An 18,552-nucleotide genomic window follows, 5' to 3' on the forward strand; every position below is an offset into this window, starting at 1 on the left:
TGCCATTCACAAAGCTTCATGCAAAGACCTTAATAACAGCAAGCGGCAGCTGCTGTGTTATGTTGGGTTCTCACTGTGTGTCTTGCTGTGTTTGTGGACGACAGATGTAATGATGTGTAAACAGGCCTCTCGCCTTTTTCCCGGCAGCTGTTGGGTCAGATCCAAAGTGATGGGCGATATGTTAGGAAGGTCCTGTTTGCACGGTCGCCGCCGGTTTCCCCCAGATAACGAGTGAATTATCTTCACAGCCTGCACACCTCTCTTCTACAGCAGCGCGTGTGTGTGTGCTTTTGTTTTTATGAATTATGCACAAAAAATCAGTTTCTGTTGAATATCTTTTTCTTTAAAGAGAAGCACAACATATACATTAAATTACAATCAAAAGTTACAAGTATAGCTTTACACACCTGGACGTTACACACTCACTCAATGCAGCTCATGCAAACTTTGAAAACACTATTTACTGAGCTCACGCAGGAGCATCTCCGCGATGAGTCAGAGAAGCTGCTCGACCGGACGCACTCATGTTCTTTCTGTACGGCGACAAGTTGATCCACGCCACATGAACGCAGGATAATCTGCCTTCATCCGATGCATTGTACAACAAGAAATACACAACAGGCACTTGGATTAAGGTGTCATCTCTCCTGCTCCTGGCAAATGAATAAGCATTATGGGGCTGAGGAGTGACACTGAAGAAGTTACCATCACACAACACATTACAGACTGCAGCCTGAGAATCTACAGGTCATGGAGATATTTGGTCCGCAGGCTTTTGTATGGAAAGGCCGATCAGTCCTGTTAATCACGACAGACACTTCCATCCTGTGAACAGTGCAGGCTACTTAGAGGAAGTGCTGTGAGGGATCTGTGTGGGAGAGCTGCCCTTGCTGACAGAGGTCATGGAGGGTTTATCTCCAGTGCCACACATCTCCCTTGCTCCATCCTGACAGGCAGGTGGAGAGGTGGCGGCGTCGCCCCCCTGGCTAGAGCTGGAGTCGGACCTGTGCGAGGAGGTGGGGGAGTTGGTGGGGCTGAGCTGCACGGCCGTGGTGTCCTGCAGAGTGTGCTCGCTGGTCTCCATCTCAAACGCCACCGTCCCCATCCGCATCAGCCCCCACTTCTCGGCACCCGCGGCCTTGCGGGCCACGTGGGCCGGTGGCCTGCGGCTGACTACACAGCAGGCCGCGAAGAAACCCAGGGCTATCAGTAGCAGAAGGGGCCCGATGATGATCGGGGGGTTGACGGTGGGGATGAAGGTGCCAAAGGCAAAGGCCCCCACCAGGGTGATGTTGATGCCGGCCAGCATGATGCACAGGCCGCAGGCGCAGCACAGGGCCGGGGAGGGCAGGCTCTGGTGACGCAGAGCACGCTGCTTGGGGACCCTCTTGGCAGCAGGGGGTCTGGAGGTTTTATCAGTCAGTACCATGTCTCATGAAGAGCTCTGTGAAGATCAGATGAGTTACTGATCACTGGACTCATCCCCTCTGAGAGAAGAAGAGGGTGGTGAGGCTGGAGAGGAAGAGAAAAGAACATTTAGTTTGGAAAATATATAAAAAATGAATGGACTTACTGTAAAACTACAGCAAAAGGAAAACATTAAATTCATGATGCAAAACCACAAAAAGTGCAACAGCTCCTGTAATTGTGAAGCAAAACAGAAGCAGTGATACTTTATCTTTTCATTGTGGTGAGGAAACCTGAAAACACAATCATACTCAGGCTCACTTACATGATCTCAGTAGGATCCAGGGAAGTGTTCTGCAGCGTGTCAAAACCGTCCATCATGCAGTGCAGGAGCTGGAGGAGGTGTCTCTCTCCTGCTGGTCAACAGCAGAGTGAGCTGCTGCTGCTGCTGTGCTCCTGCTCTCACACACATGTAATTATAAAAATGGGCCACTGGGGACGCTATATAGCTCCTTGACATGAGGGGTCCAATCAAACCGACCTGTGAAGTGATTAAGTTTTTCTCAATAAAAGATGCTCTGAGAAATATATAAACAATATGTACAAAGACACAGGATGAGAGGTGAATACAGTTGCTACTGCTTCTAGATAGACAGATATATATTTTATTGATCCCGAAGGAAATTCAAGGGTCTAATCCATTCCAATCCATTACTGCATTTTAATTTAAGTAGTTATTGTTAGATCATGTAAGGGTTTGGGCATTTTAAAACATTATTGTTCAGCAGTCGGTTCTCTTCTGCTTTTAAATGAGCTCTGAACAGGGACACGTCAGAGCGATGCTATCTGTGTGTGGGCAGGTTGGTCACATCCTCGCAGTGCAGCGGGGAAGGACCTTTGCTGAATGAAACCACATTTCCTCATAACTCCTGAATGAAATCTCACAGCACAATCTATAATAAACAGTTTATATAACAGACCAGACCAGAGAAGACATAGAGGACCTTTTTTTTATTGAGAACACAGCATACCAGTGAAAATGTGCATGTCAGTGAAACTTTCCTGAACAGGACCCCATATGAGCTTTGACTCATTTCAATGAGACTACAGAGCTGCACACCAATTAGGCCACTGTATTTCCTTCGCTGCCATTACAGGTTGATGTGGAGAAACAAACGAGCCCTTTTAATGGCTCATAATGAGAGCGAGAGGGCTTTAACGTAGCAAGTGGTTGTTTCCTAATGTGTGTGTTCGCTCTGAGAAAATCTCATGTCAATTCCTGCCAGCCAATAAAGGCCCTTAGTTGCTATAGGGATGGGGTGTCCATGGCAACAGTGTGAAATCTGGGGGCATGTCATTTAGCGGGCAACACATAAAAGTAACAGTTCAGGGGGAAATAGAATTGATATATGGCCGTTGTGAGTCCATTCTGACACAGATAGGGTCCTTAAGTAATTAAACAAATAAAATAAACTAAGACTTCATTTTTTATATTTAAAAAAAAGGGGTTGGATCAAAATCAGAAAGAAAATTACCGCAGCTTGATGGATCAAAGAAAAACAAAGATGGTTAAGTCTCGGTTTGTCCATCAGTCTTTCAACAGACACTTTCACAAAACCCAAAATACAAAACTGGACAATATACAAATACTTTCAACTATTTATAAAAATAATTCCCTTCAACCTCAGTATGGAATTCTCACCATCACTTTTAACATCAACTATGCACAAACCCTCTTAAGTCGCATTAGCTATACAGTACATACCATCGGAAACAGATGAAATCCTCACATTTCAAGTCAGTCATTCTGACCGTAAACACTCTAAGACATCAAATCTAGTCAAGTCTTTTTGGGGGATGATGCATTTGTTTACAGTACAAACACAAAGATGTGGTGCAAATAAGAGTCTGAGGTATTGTTGGACTCTTCCGAGGAGAAAACGTTGTTAAAACTTTTGTTGTAGGTGTATGCACATGACCAAAGTGATTTGATTTCCTCCCTTTGAACTAAATATTTTAAAGTACATCAGTGCTACAGGTAGCTTGTGTTGATGTGAAAGCTGGAAATCAAAATAAATAGAAAACAATCTGATCTAAGGGTTTTCTCTAATCAGATTCATTTATCTTTTAAATTGCCAGGCTAGAACAGAATTCCTTAAAAATGCAGTTAAGAATGGAGAAAAACCTCATAGTCTCCTCCAAGTGTTTTTTTTTTTTTTTTTTAAATCTTAACCACACATCCACACTCACACACCAGATCGCATACACATACTGGCTTAAAAAAATTAAATCCCTTTCCACCACTGACTGAGAAGCAGTAAGTAGCATTTAAATATCACATGAATTAATTCACAGTTGGAAAACAAGGCAAATAAAAGCTATTAAACGTATATATATAAGGTTGCATAAGAAGAGCAGCAGCTGCATAACTGTGCTGGACTTATATGTAATGGATATGGCAATAAACAACGCTGGCATTAAGAGCCTATAGTCAGCTGTTGCTGGTTGATCAGAAATAAATCTGTAGAGACTACATCTACATGTAAATTTCTAAAACCAAAGATATGTTCAAATAAATATGTCCTTGTTTAAAATCTAGGCAGCTTAAAACGACACCTGAGCTCAGGAGGTTCAACTATTATTAACTCTGAGGTGGTAGCTGAGAATGATCTGTTCCCTTACTGCTCAAACTGTGAGTGATAAGATTACTGGCCAAGAGGAAGAGCTTTAACACCATGAACAGTCACTTCTAATCATATGTAGCTCCCCTATAAGTCTCCCTGTGAAACACACACTCACTCACACATGCACACAGGCGGAGCAGGCAGAGGTTGAAGTCAATCTGAGAACATCATAAGGGGGGGTTATACTGGTCCTTCAGGCAGCAAGGTCGTCCGAGGCGGGTGCGAAGTCACTGGTACGCAGAGCATTGGACTGTGCCCGTCTACGAGCCAGTCTGGAGTTGGAAGGAGGAGAAAGCCTCATGGAGCAAACGATCACCCCGACGTCCTCCTGCTGCTCGTCGTGCTGGGATAGCTGCCGGTTGAAGGCGATGGCTTCTGCAGCGAACTGGGTCAGGTCTTTGGTGCTGCTGTTCCTGGAAGAACAGAGGAGGCAGAGGAGGATATAAGAGAAAGCTAACTGTTTGTAACCTGCTCCATAGTGTTCCCACATTGTGTCCTCTCTGTACTTCTCATTCACTCACACCCTCAGGAGGTTTCACACCAACCACATGGGTCTATTGTTTTGTGTCAGCGCTTATGTTATTTCTTTGAGCTCAACAGTTTAACATTTTGGTGATTTGCACAATGTAAGTCCAATGAGAGGAAGGCCACAGCAGAGGGTGTGGTGATGCCTATCCAGTGGCACATCTTGATGGCAAGCCTGGACACATCTTGCACAAATTTAAAAAACCATTTAGTCTTGTGAATAATCATAGATCAAATGAAACTCTCACTCTATTATCTATTTCCTGACGGTCCTATCTTCAGACAACTGCTCTACCATCAATTTTTGAATGTGTCTGGCCATATTTTTAATTACAACATAGGTTGAGGCTGTGATGAGTATCATTATGTGTTATAGAGCAGATAAGGTTTAATAGTTGGTGCTCCTACAACCAAGAGTGTTATCTTAGATCTGTGGATGATAACAAGGATCACGTTGATGTGACAATAAGATGATTAAGCAGACTAGCTTTAGCTGGAATGGGGGAGACAGGGATTGAAGTCCTCAACCACTGAAAATCTGAAAAATCCTGTCTTTCTTCACCTTTCTCATGAACTTCATAAACATTTAGACTTGGCTTTTTAAACTCTTCTTCTTACCTCTGTAAAACATGAGGGGTTGGAAGACCTCTCTCTGGAGCGTTCTGTAAAAAAAGAGATGAATTAATGTACCTAATCACACCTTGAAATAAAACAGAACTGACAATGGAACGATTATTGTAGTGCACAGATATAATGATACACACCCCCTGCACCCAAGGGTGCTTAAGGACCTGAGCAGCACTGAGTCGAAGTGTGGCGTCCCGAACCAGCAGCTTGGATATGAGATCCTTGGCCCCTGCTGTGATGTGAGCCCAGTCCTTGTCTAGAAACTCATAGTTGCCCTGCTGGATGCTCTCAAACAGGTTCCTCTGAGGACAGACAATTATAGGACATGCTTTGAAACTCTTCTGCTCTTCTGTAGTTCAACTACGGTGAAGCAGAGGCAACATTCTCCACACAAACAAAATTGGTAAAAAGTAAGGTCTCATCAAACTGGAGGTGTTTTCATGCATTATTTGGCATTTTAATATATTTTTGGTTTTTGTTTTCAGTATTTTCACAAGGTGAATATTACACAGCAACAAAGCAACATCATTTTAAGATTATTTTCACTGGCACAAATCCTGTACGTAATATTTTACTTTTGTTGAACTTGCCGACTGACACCCTGACATATACATTTGCCCGAACCATTAAAACACAGAAAACATTCATCATTAAGAAGCTGGACCCAGTGAAGTCTCACTATTTTTGTTTAAAAATAAAAAACAACTTCAATCTTTAATTTATCAATAGATAAATTAGATTACAATCATATTTACATTGATTTAAAGATAATTGAAGCCCCTACACAGAGTTTTTAACTGGTTATGATATAATATAAACTATTCTCAATGTCTGTGCTTGGGACGGATTACCCACGAGGTCAGAGCAGTGATTTACAACAGTCAGGCTGGAAAAGCCTGTGTTCAGGCAGAGGAAGAGGAAACAAGCAGGGGAAGCGAGATTGTCTATGCACTAGGCTAAAGGCTAACCATACAGACCAGCACTTTCGTTTCCGTTCCTCCCCAACTACAGGTCTCTTACAAACAAGATTGATGAGATCAGACTGAGGATTACGATGCAGTACCTCATCGCTATGCATCCTGCAAACAGCTGTGTGTAATGGTGTGGTTTGATATTCCACTCAACTTCAAGCCCCTGTCCACTGAGTGACTTGGTATTGTCTCAGATGGGATGTTCTATTTGCCCACAATAAGAGAAATGGCGGGGACAGATTGCGACAGGTGACAATAGGAACACTACCACTTGTCCAGAGGTGACAAAATGAATGAAAAATTAAAAGTTCCTTGTAGGAGCTTTAATACCAAAGAGATGGGTCTTTGATAACACAGTAACTAAGTATAATCTCAATTCAAATAAGGCAGCAACCGTAATGAAATAAAGACGTTTTCACAAACTGCTGTAGCATAAAACAGTATCTCTTCTTCAGAGTGCTGACAGTGAAGTACACTGTACTTTTGTTCTGTAACGACTGAGAAATGAACATAGACAACCGTACCTGGCAGGTTCTGCAGGTTTCTCCCCGGTCCCAACCACAGTCGGTGCCGCAGTGGCCCGTGAAGGGGGGGCTGCCGCTCAGCAGGATGTAGAGGATGACCCCGAGGCTCCAAAGGTCACAGCGCTTGTCATAGAAGGAGGCTTCATCAGTGAAGACCTCCACTACTTCTGGGGCCATGTACTCAGCTGAGCCACACTAAGAGAGGACAAAATAAACACAGGAGGAGACATGTCATTTTTTAGTGACTATCCAATGTCCGTTTGTCTTCCTCACAAATGAAGTTACCAAATACTAGGTGTTAGCGGACACCAGAAGATGTTGGGGACATAACTTCAGCTGTGCACCTAAGTGTCATCAGGTGTTTACATCAACCAGGCAGATCACTGAGGCTAAAGGTAAATCTGCTCTTGTATGGCAGTACAATGAAAACCATGTGGCTGCCTTTTTAAACTGAACACTACAATACTGCCGCAGACAGCAGAGTTAAAAGCTGTCCCATTTCAGAAGTATAAACTTTAGATTGATTCTGTTTGTGTGCTACAAATTTAAAACTAGTCTGTTACCGGTGTGGTGAGCTCTGGAGTCGTTATGGGTGTACAGGCACTGCTGAGCTTCACTCCGCTTCCCAAGTCAAAATCACAGATCTTCACTGGCGACACCTGAGTAGAAAGATGGAGGGAAAAATTATATTATTCGGGGGACTTGTACTTCTGAAAAGGTTTTTGTCTCTAAATGGCCACTTACCCTATCAGTGTATTCACAAAGGATGTTCTCCAGCTTAAGGTCTCTGTGGGCAATGCCTGTAGACAAGCACATTGTCACCATGAAGATCCAGATTTTCTGTTTGGACTTTGCGAGGAAAGCTGTTGAGATGCTGACCCACCTTTAGTGTGTAAGAAGTCAAGTGCTTGGGCAATATCCCTGACGACCTTACTGGCCTCCAGCTCATCGAAGTGCTTGCGATTCTGGATGTGTGTGAGGATGGAGCCTGAGGGAAGAGAAGAGAATCACTTGTATTAGTCAGGGTATGTTTGTAATGATTCATCTGGAACAGCTACACGCACTGTACATGTTTGAAGACGCTGTTACTGGTTGGTGAGTCATTTATACTCACCTCCACGGAGCTTTTCAAATACCAAATAGAAGCATGAGCTATCTTCAAAGAACTGGATCAGTTCCAAAATATTCCTGTACCAAGATATTTCCAGGTGATTAGAGTCTGATTCATTCTGTGCTGTTTTTCAATCGAAACATGTCACTTTAAAAAACAAAATGCACTCACTTGTTCCCCTGACACTGGTAGAGTGTCTCCACTTCTCGAAAGACTCGGCTGCGGCTGTGACCTGCACTTTTCTCTATTATCTATGCCAAAAACAACAGACAGAGCACAATTAGTTGTCTAAATAATCACGCAAACATTTTTATTTTCAAACTTTTTTATAATTATTTCATATTTATTATATATTAAATAGATTTTTATGTTTTAACTTTTTAAAGAAGATGTGGCTGTAAATGAGTGTACATCCTCAGCCAATCTAGACAGTTTAAATTAAGTATAAATGACTACATGACAAATGTCCTGACTTACCTTCACAGCAAACTCCTGTCCGTTCTGTAGATTTATGCATCCTTGAACTTTAGCGTATGCCCCCTGACCAAGAACCTCATCTGCCAGTTTGTAGAGGTCTGAAAAAAGGACGCAAATTCAAATCCACAGCAAGTGTTTTCAAAGTAGTGTAAATGGTAACATTTTCTGTATTTTCATTATACTGTATGTCTCACAATAACATTGTGATGGAGTTTTCTTACCATCAAAAGTGCCAGTGAAGCTGTCTGTTGCCCTAGTTCTTTTCTTCTTCTTTCTTTTAGCTGCGTCTGGGATATTCACTGGCTGGCTTTTTTCAAAATCTGCCACAAAACAGAAAAAACTTAATGGACTGCTTCTGGGCTTGACAAGCACTCAAAGCACTTGTGACACATCGGCTAATTCAGATACACAATTCATACAGCATTTACTGCATCTATCACTTACACATCCCATTAATATTCTAGCAGCGCAGCTATCAGGAGCAATTTGGGGTTAAGTATCTCACCAAGGGACATTTTGACAAGTGAACTTGAAGAACCAGAGGATCAAACCACCAACCATCCATTTAGTGAACAATGTGGTCTACCTTCTCAGGGTTTCTGTTTAAACAAGTTAAATTTAAGACTTTTTAAGACCTATGTCAAGAACGACAGATATTAAGGCATATCCAAAGTTCCAGAATCATTTGTACCTCCCCACAATTGGAGATAAGTAGCCCAGTAGAGAATAACCCTGGAAATGCCATACTTTCTCTCAAACTACATACTAAGGCAGTATGTATCTGTAGTCCTTCCCACAGCCACCTGTCCAGGGTGTTTGGAGATCATCATTTATCAGTTCCACATTGTTCTTGTTTTCAGTGTTTTTTATAACATTTTATTTATATTTCCTACAGAGATACATTTAAAATATATGAAATGAGGTTAAACAACACAGACTTTGCCAGTGCAGTATGCTGTTGTGAATAATAATGAGCTGTCGTACCTGATGGGCCCTGGGAAAGGTGCAGTCTTTCCTCTGCGGGGACCTCATTCTCCTCAGTTGCCCCACAGCTCTGCCCTATGTGACCCAAAGACAGGGACTTCCCCTGTAACAGAAGGAGGACAGATAGGAGGGGGAGAGAGGGAGGGAAAGTGTTAGAGTAGTCAGAAAGATCAGGTGGACACACTATAGAGAAAGGAGGTCATAACTTTGCCACTTTATAGACACGTAAAGCTGAAATTTCTTCTCCTCTGGCATAAAACTGATAAATCCTTTAGCAAAAATGAACAACTATAGTAACAAAGTCCTTTGACTACTGTTACAACCTCACCGGCTATCTTCCTGTATGGCAGTCGGCCAAAACAGTGGCCCAATGTGAATACGGGAAACACCAGGACGGGCCTTATCTCACCCTGGATATTACCAGAAACAGTCACACAGCCACTCACAGTGCATGACTCATGGAGAGTGATGACACTTCTGTTTCAGTGTGGATAACCTTGACACTGTGTGTGTGTGTGTGTGTGTGTGTATGTGAGTGTGCGTGCGTGCGTGCGTGCACCACTTTCTGGCATCGAACACAATATGTTTCAGGAAGTTAGAGGATTGTGAAATGTCCAGTAATAACTATACCTGGGGAGGCTGCTGGAAGGCTTGCAGCTCCGCCATCACGCTGTGCCTCACCATATCTGCAACTGTGCCACACAAATGTTCAGTTAGTCTGGAAATGACTGCATCAACACAGACATATATAAACTTAACTACACATTATTACAAGTCAGACTTGAGCGAAATAAAGTGAGCTGTAGAAACAACACAGGTCAATCAATCTCCCGAGGGTTCCTCTCTCACTGTATCTCGCTTTGGTTACAGTTATTGATCGACTGTAGTCTAAACAGTTTGTAAGTTAGCTTTAGCCCCTGTCCAGAAAGCACTGGGCTGCCATTAAATACTTAACATGTTGCTGTCTGAGATATACTTAGCTCACTGTTGACGTTGTTCACTAACTACTTTAATAAAACAGAGCATGACAACCGCTGATAAAAATCCACATCGATACTTAACATTAGCCACTGCTGTGGCACATATCGACATGAGAGAACTGACATATTAACCAGAACATTAAGATAGTACAGCTCGAGTTAGCCTAACTGAACAATCCGACATTCTGTTACTGCCATTAGCCGCAGCTAGCTAGCTAAAAACCCTTAGCTAGTTTAGGAGCTTTAGCGTCTATTTTACCATTTCGTGCTGAGACACCGGTTATCGAGCATTGAAAGGAAACTGAAGATGCAATAAAAAAACTTTCTAACCTGCTTCAGAGCAGCCAGGTTCCCTCTGTCAGAGCCTCGGGCAGCTGATGTAAGCGTCCATAGCTGAGATCCATCACACAGAGAGCCGGTGACGCACGGGGCGGGAAAACACAATAACAGACGTGTGACCCGCCCATTTCCTCATACCCGCGTCTCCCATTGGTCGAGAACGAAGCCCCATCTGTACGTCATTTGGCTGTGCTCCCCGCCACACCCCCAATCCACGTAGAGGGGAATTCTATTGTGTATTATCATCTTTATTTATACACAGTGTGTGTGTGTGTGTGTGTGTGTGTGTGTGTGTGTGTGTGTGTGTGTGTGTGTGTGTGTGTGTGCGTAATGACATAGTGTGTGTGTGTGTGTGTGTGTGTGTGTGTGTGTGTGTGTGTGTGTGCATAATGACATAGTGTGTGTGTGTGTGTGTATAATGACATAGTGTGTGTGTGATCATAATGACATAGTGTGTGTGTGTGTGTTCATAATGACATTGTGTGTGTGTATATGTGTGTATGTATGTCTATGGTGTGTGTCCTTTGCACCATAGTGCATGTGTGTGTATGTGTGTACGTGTTCATAGTGACATAGTTTGTGTTTCTATAGTGCCATAATGTGTGTGTATTTGTGTATTTGTGTCTTCTATGTGTGTACGTGTTCATAGTGACATAGTGTGAGTATGTGTGTGTGAGTGTGTGTCCATAGTGCCAAAGTGTGTGTGTATATGCGTATATGTGTATGTGTGTCCATGGTGTGTGTGTGTGTGTATGTGTGTGTGTATGTGTGTGTGTGTACAATGTCTACTTTAAGAATTCATCAACATAATCATCATCATGTTTTGATGCTTGTGTGGTGCAGTGGATTAAAAAGAACAAACACAATATCATTGGTCATTTTCAGACTGTATTATTTTTTATGTCAAGTTCAAACTAGAAAAAAACACATCAAGTAAAATACAAAATCTGATTGGTCGAAAAATAATCAACAATGCATATCTAACATGTAAAAAGGTCAGACACAAACATACATGCAGTAAAGAAAAAGGGTAAGGACATGCAGTATTATAAAGCAATACAAAGTCCACAAAGATGGCACCACTGCACTGTAAAGTAAAAACATCTGTGAAAGTACAGCGTCACCATCTGAAGAAGTGTGTTACACTTAGAAAACCACTCATGCAAATATATGTAAAAAAAGTTCTTTGTTTTGAGTGTTTTGAAGCTGGTGTTTTCTCACGGGGCTCAGATAACATCACAAATGTAAACTCCTTTGTCCATGTGGTTTTGCTCAATTGCATATCTTATCCGTCATCTCTTTCTGCAGGGAAAGAAAACAAAGGACACGTTAAACACATCAAGCTCATATTATATTGTATGAGGGGATGAATATATTTTTTTTAGATGCAATGAAGAACATGAATTTTAACATATTGTTCCTATAGGACCTATACAACAATAAGAATCAACTTGGTTACTTAAGGTGGGACAATAAAACCCTGTCTGTTTATATGATTTTTTAAAATAAATGTCTCATCCCTGTTTCATGTTGGGAGGAGAATTACACAGGCTGAGCAACATAATGATGATAAGCCTTTTATTGATGTGTGGAGAACCATTCTCCATCAGCTCATATGTGATGCAGCTCCCTTTATTGGAAAAATTACTACACAAACTCTTGTCTCATTATGACGGCACAAAGTTGCAATTTCTCTTATGTGGGTTGTTGCTGCTAACCGATCTCATTTCTATAAAGAAGTTAATGAGTTTATTTCATGATGGAAAATTGAGGGGGGAGGTGCTGATTTGATTCCTTGTATGAGACGGTAAATTATACGTGTGTATTGTTGAACACGTGTTGTTGTGTTAAATGCCTCCAGAGAGATTGTGTATTATGTAGAAGGTTCAAGAAAAATGTTCTGCACTGGACTGACAAAGATGAAACTCAGCCTCGTTGCAGCATGGTGCATGGCCAGGTTATAGACCTGACCCGCTGACATTGTCTCCCAGACACAAGAGTGACATCGACAACCCATCTAACTGATCCTCTCTCTCACTTCACCCTGACACATCACCAGGTCGAGCTGTCGTCTCACCAGTGGCTCCAGCTCAGAGTGATCGATGAGGTTGAACTCTGTGATGAAGTAGTAGTAGTGCTTGTAGCAGGTGTTGATGTGGGCCTCTGCGCCCATGCTGCAGACGCTGTCGAAGTGATGGATGTAAACGTGCACAAAGACTCTGAAGAGGCGGCTCAGGATCTTCTTGCACACCTGCTGGAAGTTTTTGGGGAAGGGTACACCTGTAGCAGAGGAGAAAAATAAGTGTCACAGAAATAAGAGACTTCCACCTGAAAGATAGTTTGATTTGAAATAATACAATTTCAGTAATTTCTCTATTTCTCCACAGCATCCATCTTTGCGTCATTCCCTTAAGAATCAGCATATAGGTAATATCTTCTAAGGAAGGTGAAATATTCTTAAGTAAATGTGCAGCACTGGTTCTAAACCAGGAGCCTGGTTACTAAAGGTAATGTGTAGAGATTATGGAGTAGCTCAGTTTAGTTGACAAAACAGGAGCTGTGACATAAATGAGGGGGAGTTCTGGTATTTGTGTACCACTAAACTACAGCACATTGATGGATACACTGTACTTGCTATCATCCAGCTCAAGCTCACTGGGAACTGTACACACACTGGGTAAACAGTAATGAAACAGCATGGACCAATGTCTATGTAGATTAACAAATAGACTAACAAGTAAACACATTCACATCTCATATTTCTAAATCCACAGAGAGAAGCTCACAACTGGTTCAAAACCGTTGAACCACTGTGCCGCCCCCTGAGCTCATATACCTCCATTACGACTAAGAAATGTTGATGGTCACATTAAGTGCTAAGATAAAATAAGACCAGGATCACCCTCCTCTAAATGTCAGCCTGATTGTTTCATTAACCTCTGCTTGAACTTTATCTTCCCATTTGCGATGTTGATGACGGAGAACCCACTTCAGCTCTGATGCTGCGCTCATTCATGCATCAGGTGACACATTCAATAACGACCCGTGGCCTTCATCTGTCGCCCCCTCACACACACCTACTCTGGTGGGGAAGATGTCCTCATTGTTGATGAGTGACTCGATCCAGTCCATCAGCAGGTTCATGTACTTGAGAGCCGGCAGCTTGGTGGGTTTCTTGTAGTCGTCCCCGTCCTGCCACCTGTACTCGTACCTCAGCCCCCCAGACATGATGGGACACGTGCGCTCGGTGCAGTACTCGCTCATCGTGCCGTAGATCAGGTTGATCCTGTTGAAGAAATCCACCACGTGAACAGCGATCCAATCATTGATGTTCTCTCCCTCTGGCAGCTGAACCACCTTCCTCAGGTCCAGGCCGGACTTCAGCGAGGCCTGGGCCTTCTTGTACAGTTCAAATCGCTGGGTGCCGGGCTCGAACCGCTTCCTTGGCCTGAATGTTTTGTCCTTGCTGAACACTTGTCCAAGACACAACGCCATTGACTTTGACGTTTCCCCCGAGATAAGGGGAGAATGAGCGCTCCAGAATGATGATTAGTTTTGAGTTTGGTAGAGTGCGACCTTCCTGAGCGAGGGAACCAGGCTGGTTGCAGCTCTGAAATCAGGTCAGGCAGGGTTAGCGTCTGTCATGCAAAGATTGCAGCGAGCTCTTGTTTTCAGATGGCGAGGCCGTCCCTGTGAAACAGAAAAACAGGAGAAGTCAGCTCAGGCAATTTATTTTGTATAAAATAAAAAACAAAGTGGGCATTACATTCAAGTTCACAAGTCAAAAACTAATTAATTAAAAAGACTCATGTTCAATTATCTGAACAAGGATTCTAGGTAACAGTGCCTACAGCCCCACCATATTTTATTTTATTTGAAGTAGCTTTAATTTTTGTCTATAATATCTGACATCCTTTTGACTGTTACTATGTCGTACTGTGTACTATGTTTTGAGTACTTAATATGTTGCATACTTTCATGTTTTGTTTTTGCGTACTTGTATGCTCTGTATAGTTTGACTGTATTAATGATGTAAATGCTTTGCACACTTCAAAGGAAACAGTAGGACAAACCAGTGAGTCCATCACAAATGCGACATTATAACATTATCTGTTCTTCAAGACCAAAATGAGGTCATCACAAGATTATCATTAGCCCCCAGCGATATAAACGGAAACTGTTTCAGTCTGTTTTGGAAAAGAAGTTTAAAAAAAGGAGTCGGGCCAATAGAGTCAAGTATTAACTGTGGGAATGAATAGCAAGCTGCAGCTCAGTGAGAGAAAAGGTCCTCAGTCCAGTTGTTATTGCTCAGAAAGAGCACTGTCACTCCCATTCACAACAGTGGTGTGTAAATGTTGATGCTATGAGTCAGGAATAAACATACCAGCAGTCTGGAGTAAAAACACTGAACCTGACAACTGATGAGGAACAGAGAGTCAGCCCCTCCCCTGGGAAAGGATTCTCGGGATATGACGGAGGTTCAAAGGTTCAAGGTATCTTTATTATCCCAGAGGGGCAATCAGTCGTACAGCCAACAGTAACCACACAAGGTTAAAACCCATAATCTTTATGAGACATTTAAAAGGCCGGTGGCAGCAGGAGTAAATTCCTTTTTTAATCCACCAGTTCTGTATCTTTGCAGCTGAGGCAACAAAAACTCATTTATAGAGGCTGGAATCATCTAGGGCTGTTCTGGCCTTCTTGACCTTGTACATGCGATGACGGCCGTCCATCCAAACTCAACACAGAAAGAATCAGCCGCACCGGGATTCATAGCGATAACCTTTTCACTGTGAGACGACAGCGCTAACCAGTGTCGTGACAGACATATTTACAATAACCTGCACCTTTTCTTTCTAGATACCTATCAACCATCTGGAAGGTAACACACAGTGATTGGGAGTGGGACCTCACTGAATGATTATGTTCTCAGGGGCCTTCATTGCTATTATAAAACATGATCTGTAGCATTTGAATATTGACTGAGAAGGTTATTTTTACAGTTATTTTTAAGTATCAAAGAAATTGTGAACCTGACGGCAAAAAAATGACTGCAGAACTTTATTGAAGGACTGATGTATTTTTGGAAAGATGGGCCCCTGTTATTGAATATCTAGAATTACCACGATGATACAGAGCTGCACTGACTTAATCCAGCTATTAATTGTTATATTGTCAGTGTCATCTTCTATCTGAGTTTTTTGTTTTGTCATTACTTATTTTCTTATGCCAAAAGGACCTTTTTGCCTGGAGAAATGTGTCCAGTTCTACTGTGTCTTTCATTGTTTCATTGGAGGCTGAAAATATGAAATGCACAAATATAAATAACAGGTTTGGTTTTAAAAAAAAAAAAGGGTGAAAAGTTGATAAGAAATACACACTATATATTAAAGAATTGTAAGGGGTTCATTTCATTGTGTTTCAGTGGCGACTCTCCATGGAATTGTGTGTTGGTATTCAGCACCCAGGAGGATTACAACATATGTCACCTCTGTGGATTCATCTGACACTACAGTCACATTCAAGTGACTGCGGTTGCAACACGACTCTACGTCCGCATTTGTGTCTATGGGTCTGTGATGTAGCACAAGTCTTAACATTTCCTGTGGTTGCTTCTCAAATTAGAAGCTTCTGTCTCTGTCTTATGATCTGTTTTCACAGAACAGAAAACAAACACTGATACTGGCTGTTTGAGTGAGAAAAGTCACAGACCACAGAGGCCTCACGTGTTTGTGAGGCTCATTTTCTGTTTCACTTTGAGCGAGCGATGAGGATTTAAAACAGCACACAGTGTTGGATATATGAGAAGGGGCACTTTAACTTTCCACTAGCCTCCACAGTCCGCCTGATCTCAGCTTAAAACTCACCACTGGGGGAGCGTGAATACGTGGTCATGAGATAGCTCTAAAAATGTGTCCATAACAAAAGGGCTTGTGTGGAGGGTGGCTTAAACACATAGAGTTTCATTCTCTCCCAGGCAAATCTCAAACTTGGATACTGAAGGCGTGAACGTTTACACAAAAGGTGACATCATGTGAGAGAGAATGAGTTTTCATCTCTGCATGCCTCGACAGCCTCCTGCATGTCTGAAGCATGTCTTATCATGTGGGTGTTGGCAGCCGTGCATGCACACTCTCAGTGTTTTCATGAACTTTGCTTCTGAAACGAGTTGAACACAAGACATGACACAAAAAGGAAAAAAAGAGAGCAGGAGTCTCTAAATGTGAAACAATGGAGGATCAAAAATAAGAGATTACTGAATGGAAAAAACCTGTGTGCACTGTACCTGGCTGAAATCCTGGAGGGTCTGGAGTCAGGCTGGAAAGTCATGGGAAGTTCAGGGAGGATTTTAGGCGTTGGATCCCTTTACTTTAAAATTCCCTGTGGAGGTCAGCTCCAGCTGCTCTGTCCCCCCCTCCTCTAGAGCCCCTCTGGGTCGTCTCCTTCCTCTGGATCTTCTCCCTCCCCACCGGCCACGACAGACCGAGAGGCTCCAACTTCCCTCGGCTGCAGAGACGGAGTCACAGTGAAGGGAGAAAAAGTTGTTTGGCTTCTCTTCCTGTTGGTGATGTCACATCCTGACTTTGTCTACTTTGCCCTGCTGCTGCTGCTGTCTATGTGCGTGTGTGTGGGTGTGTGTGGGTGTGTGTGGGTGTGTGTGTGTGTGTGTGTATAGAGGACCTATAAATTGAAAGAGAAGAAGGGCTGGAAAAGGTCTCTTCAAACCCCCACTCTGGCCTCCCTCTGTTCCATTTTTTCCCTTCTTCTTCTCCTCATCCTGTAAGCAGAGGAGCCAGCCCACTTGTCCCATCAAAGCCCAGCCCTCTGGTAAAAAGGTCCTGAGAAAACCACCCCTCCTCTTAAGCCACATATAGGACACAGGCAGCAGAATGATCCCACAGACATTTCTGGATGTTTGGCAGAACACGCCGCTCCTTGTATTTGTGAAGTCTCAGTAACATATCATTTAAATTCTTGGTCTTTTAAAGACATTGTAGTTGAACTCTGAGCATATAGCCTTAAATAGAGAATGTGCTATATGCTCTTTTTTTAAAAACAGACAAGAATCTGCGTTTAACAAAGAGGCGTGTTCGACTGAACCAGTCCATTTTCCCTGTGCCCTGGAGGGCCGAGAGTTCTTCTGATAGCTGTTCCCTTTGTCTGGAAGGTGAATGGGTGCCACAAAATATGCAAAGGGTGTCTGTTTACTCTCCTGTGTAATGAAACACAACCTGCAAAAAGAAGCTGGCTATAGACCTTGTGACATGATTCTCAGTGGGAGGGATAAAACTGTTGGATGGGATAAAGTGACAACAAGTTCCAGTGTTTCGGTTTGCTGCTGTGTGAACAGATTAAGAATAACTGTATGCTTTCTGTTTTAAAAATGCAGCTTCAGATGTTTGGATGTGCAGAGAAAACAGGTAATGGGATGTAGAGGAAACTAGAGTTGATAGATAACTGTTGATTTAGGAGCAACGAGTGCAAAAGTGTGACGCAACAACTATAACAAAAACACTTTGTCTGGGCCTTCCTATATATTTGTGGCTGTCCTCTCTTTTTTGAACACGTGTTATGTTTTATTGTATTGCAATACTCAGGTTAAGAGTTGAATTCCCTGTTTGATGGGTCCTCCCTGCAAAACTTACACACATTTGAAATCGTGTTATGTATTGCTGCTAAACTGGTCTAAACCTCCAATACTTGATGGATTCAAGATTTTTTTATTCTACAATGTTGTCCATTTAGAACTTCCTTAGTTTATAGTAATGACCAACAACTTCAATAACAAGAGTAAAGGAAATTCTGAGATGCCATGACCCGGCATATCCACTTGGTGTCACCATTACTGTTTTGATGAATGGTGCACGAAGCTTCAGCTCTATGAGTTACACATCTGAGAGAAAATCTGTATAAAATACTCTT

The 18,552-nt window shown here is 42.5% G+C and overlaps 3 protein-coding genes across 4 annotated transcripts; all 3 read right to left on the minus strand.

Moving 5' to 3' along the window:
* Positions 1–321: 321 nt before the first annotated feature.
* Positions 322–1,873, minus strand: LOC138407210 (transmembrane protein 275-like). The gene is made up of 2 exons (XM_069522169.1): positions 1,733–1,873; positions 322–1,512 (listed from the first exon to the last, which is right to left on the minus strand). The coding sequence occupies exon 2, from the start codon at positions 1,427–1,429 to the stop codon at positions 842–844; it is 588 nt and encodes a 195-aa protein (XP_069378270.1). The 5' UTR covers positions 1,430–1,512; positions 1,733–1,873; the 3' UTR covers positions 322–841.
* Positions 1,874–2,403: 530 nt separating this feature from the next.
* mknk1 (MAPK interacting serine/threonine kinase 1) lies at positions 2,404–10,762 on the minus strand. The gene is made up of 14 exons (XM_020081359.2): positions 10,621–10,762; positions 9,941–10,002; positions 9,311–9,413; positions 8,548–8,646; positions 8,327–8,424; positions 8,021–8,100; positions 7,853–7,926; positions 7,622–7,726; positions 7,483–7,538; positions 7,302–7,397; positions 6,739–6,933; positions 5,381–5,545; positions 5,235–5,278; positions 2,404–4,504 (listed from the first exon to the last, which is right to left on the minus strand). The coding sequence occupies exons 2-14, from the start codon at positions 9,992–9,994 to the stop codon at positions 4,285–4,287; spliced, it is 1,389 nt and encodes a 462-aa protein (XP_019936918.2). The 5' UTR covers positions 9,995–10,002; positions 10,621–10,762; the 3' UTR covers positions 2,404–4,284.
* Positions 10,763–11,497: 735 nt separating this feature from the next.
* mob3c (MOB kinase activator 3C) lies at positions 11,498–17,374 on the minus strand. 2 transcript variants are annotated; one of them, XR_002202458.2, is made up of 4 exons: positions 16,916–17,226; positions 13,711–14,319; positions 12,707–12,909; positions 11,498–11,931 (listed from the first exon to the last, which is right to left on the minus strand). XR_002202458.2 is itself a non-coding variant. In XM_020080701.2 (4 exons), exons 2-4 carry the CDS (start codon positions 14,122–14,124, stop codon positions 11,902–11,904), a joined length of 651 nt encoding a protein of 216 aa, XP_019936260.1. In that variant the 5' UTR covers positions 14,125–14,319; positions 16,916–17,374; the 3' UTR covers positions 11,498–11,901. The 2 variants fall into 2 exon arrangements, 1 of the variants encoding a protein (XP_019936260.1); XM_020080701.2 differs by having other exon boundaries at positions 13,707–14,319; positions 16,916–17,374.
* Positions 17,375–18,552: the final 1,178 nt, after the last annotated feature.

This window comes from Paralichthys olivaceus, chromosome 3 (genome assembly GCF_024713975.1).
Source record: "Paralichthys olivaceus isolate ysfri-2021 chromosome 3, ASM2471397v2, whole genome shotgun sequence".
Lineage (NCBI taxonomy): Eukaryota > Metazoa > Chordata > Actinopteri > Pleuronectiformes > Paralichthyidae > Paralichthys > Paralichthys olivaceus.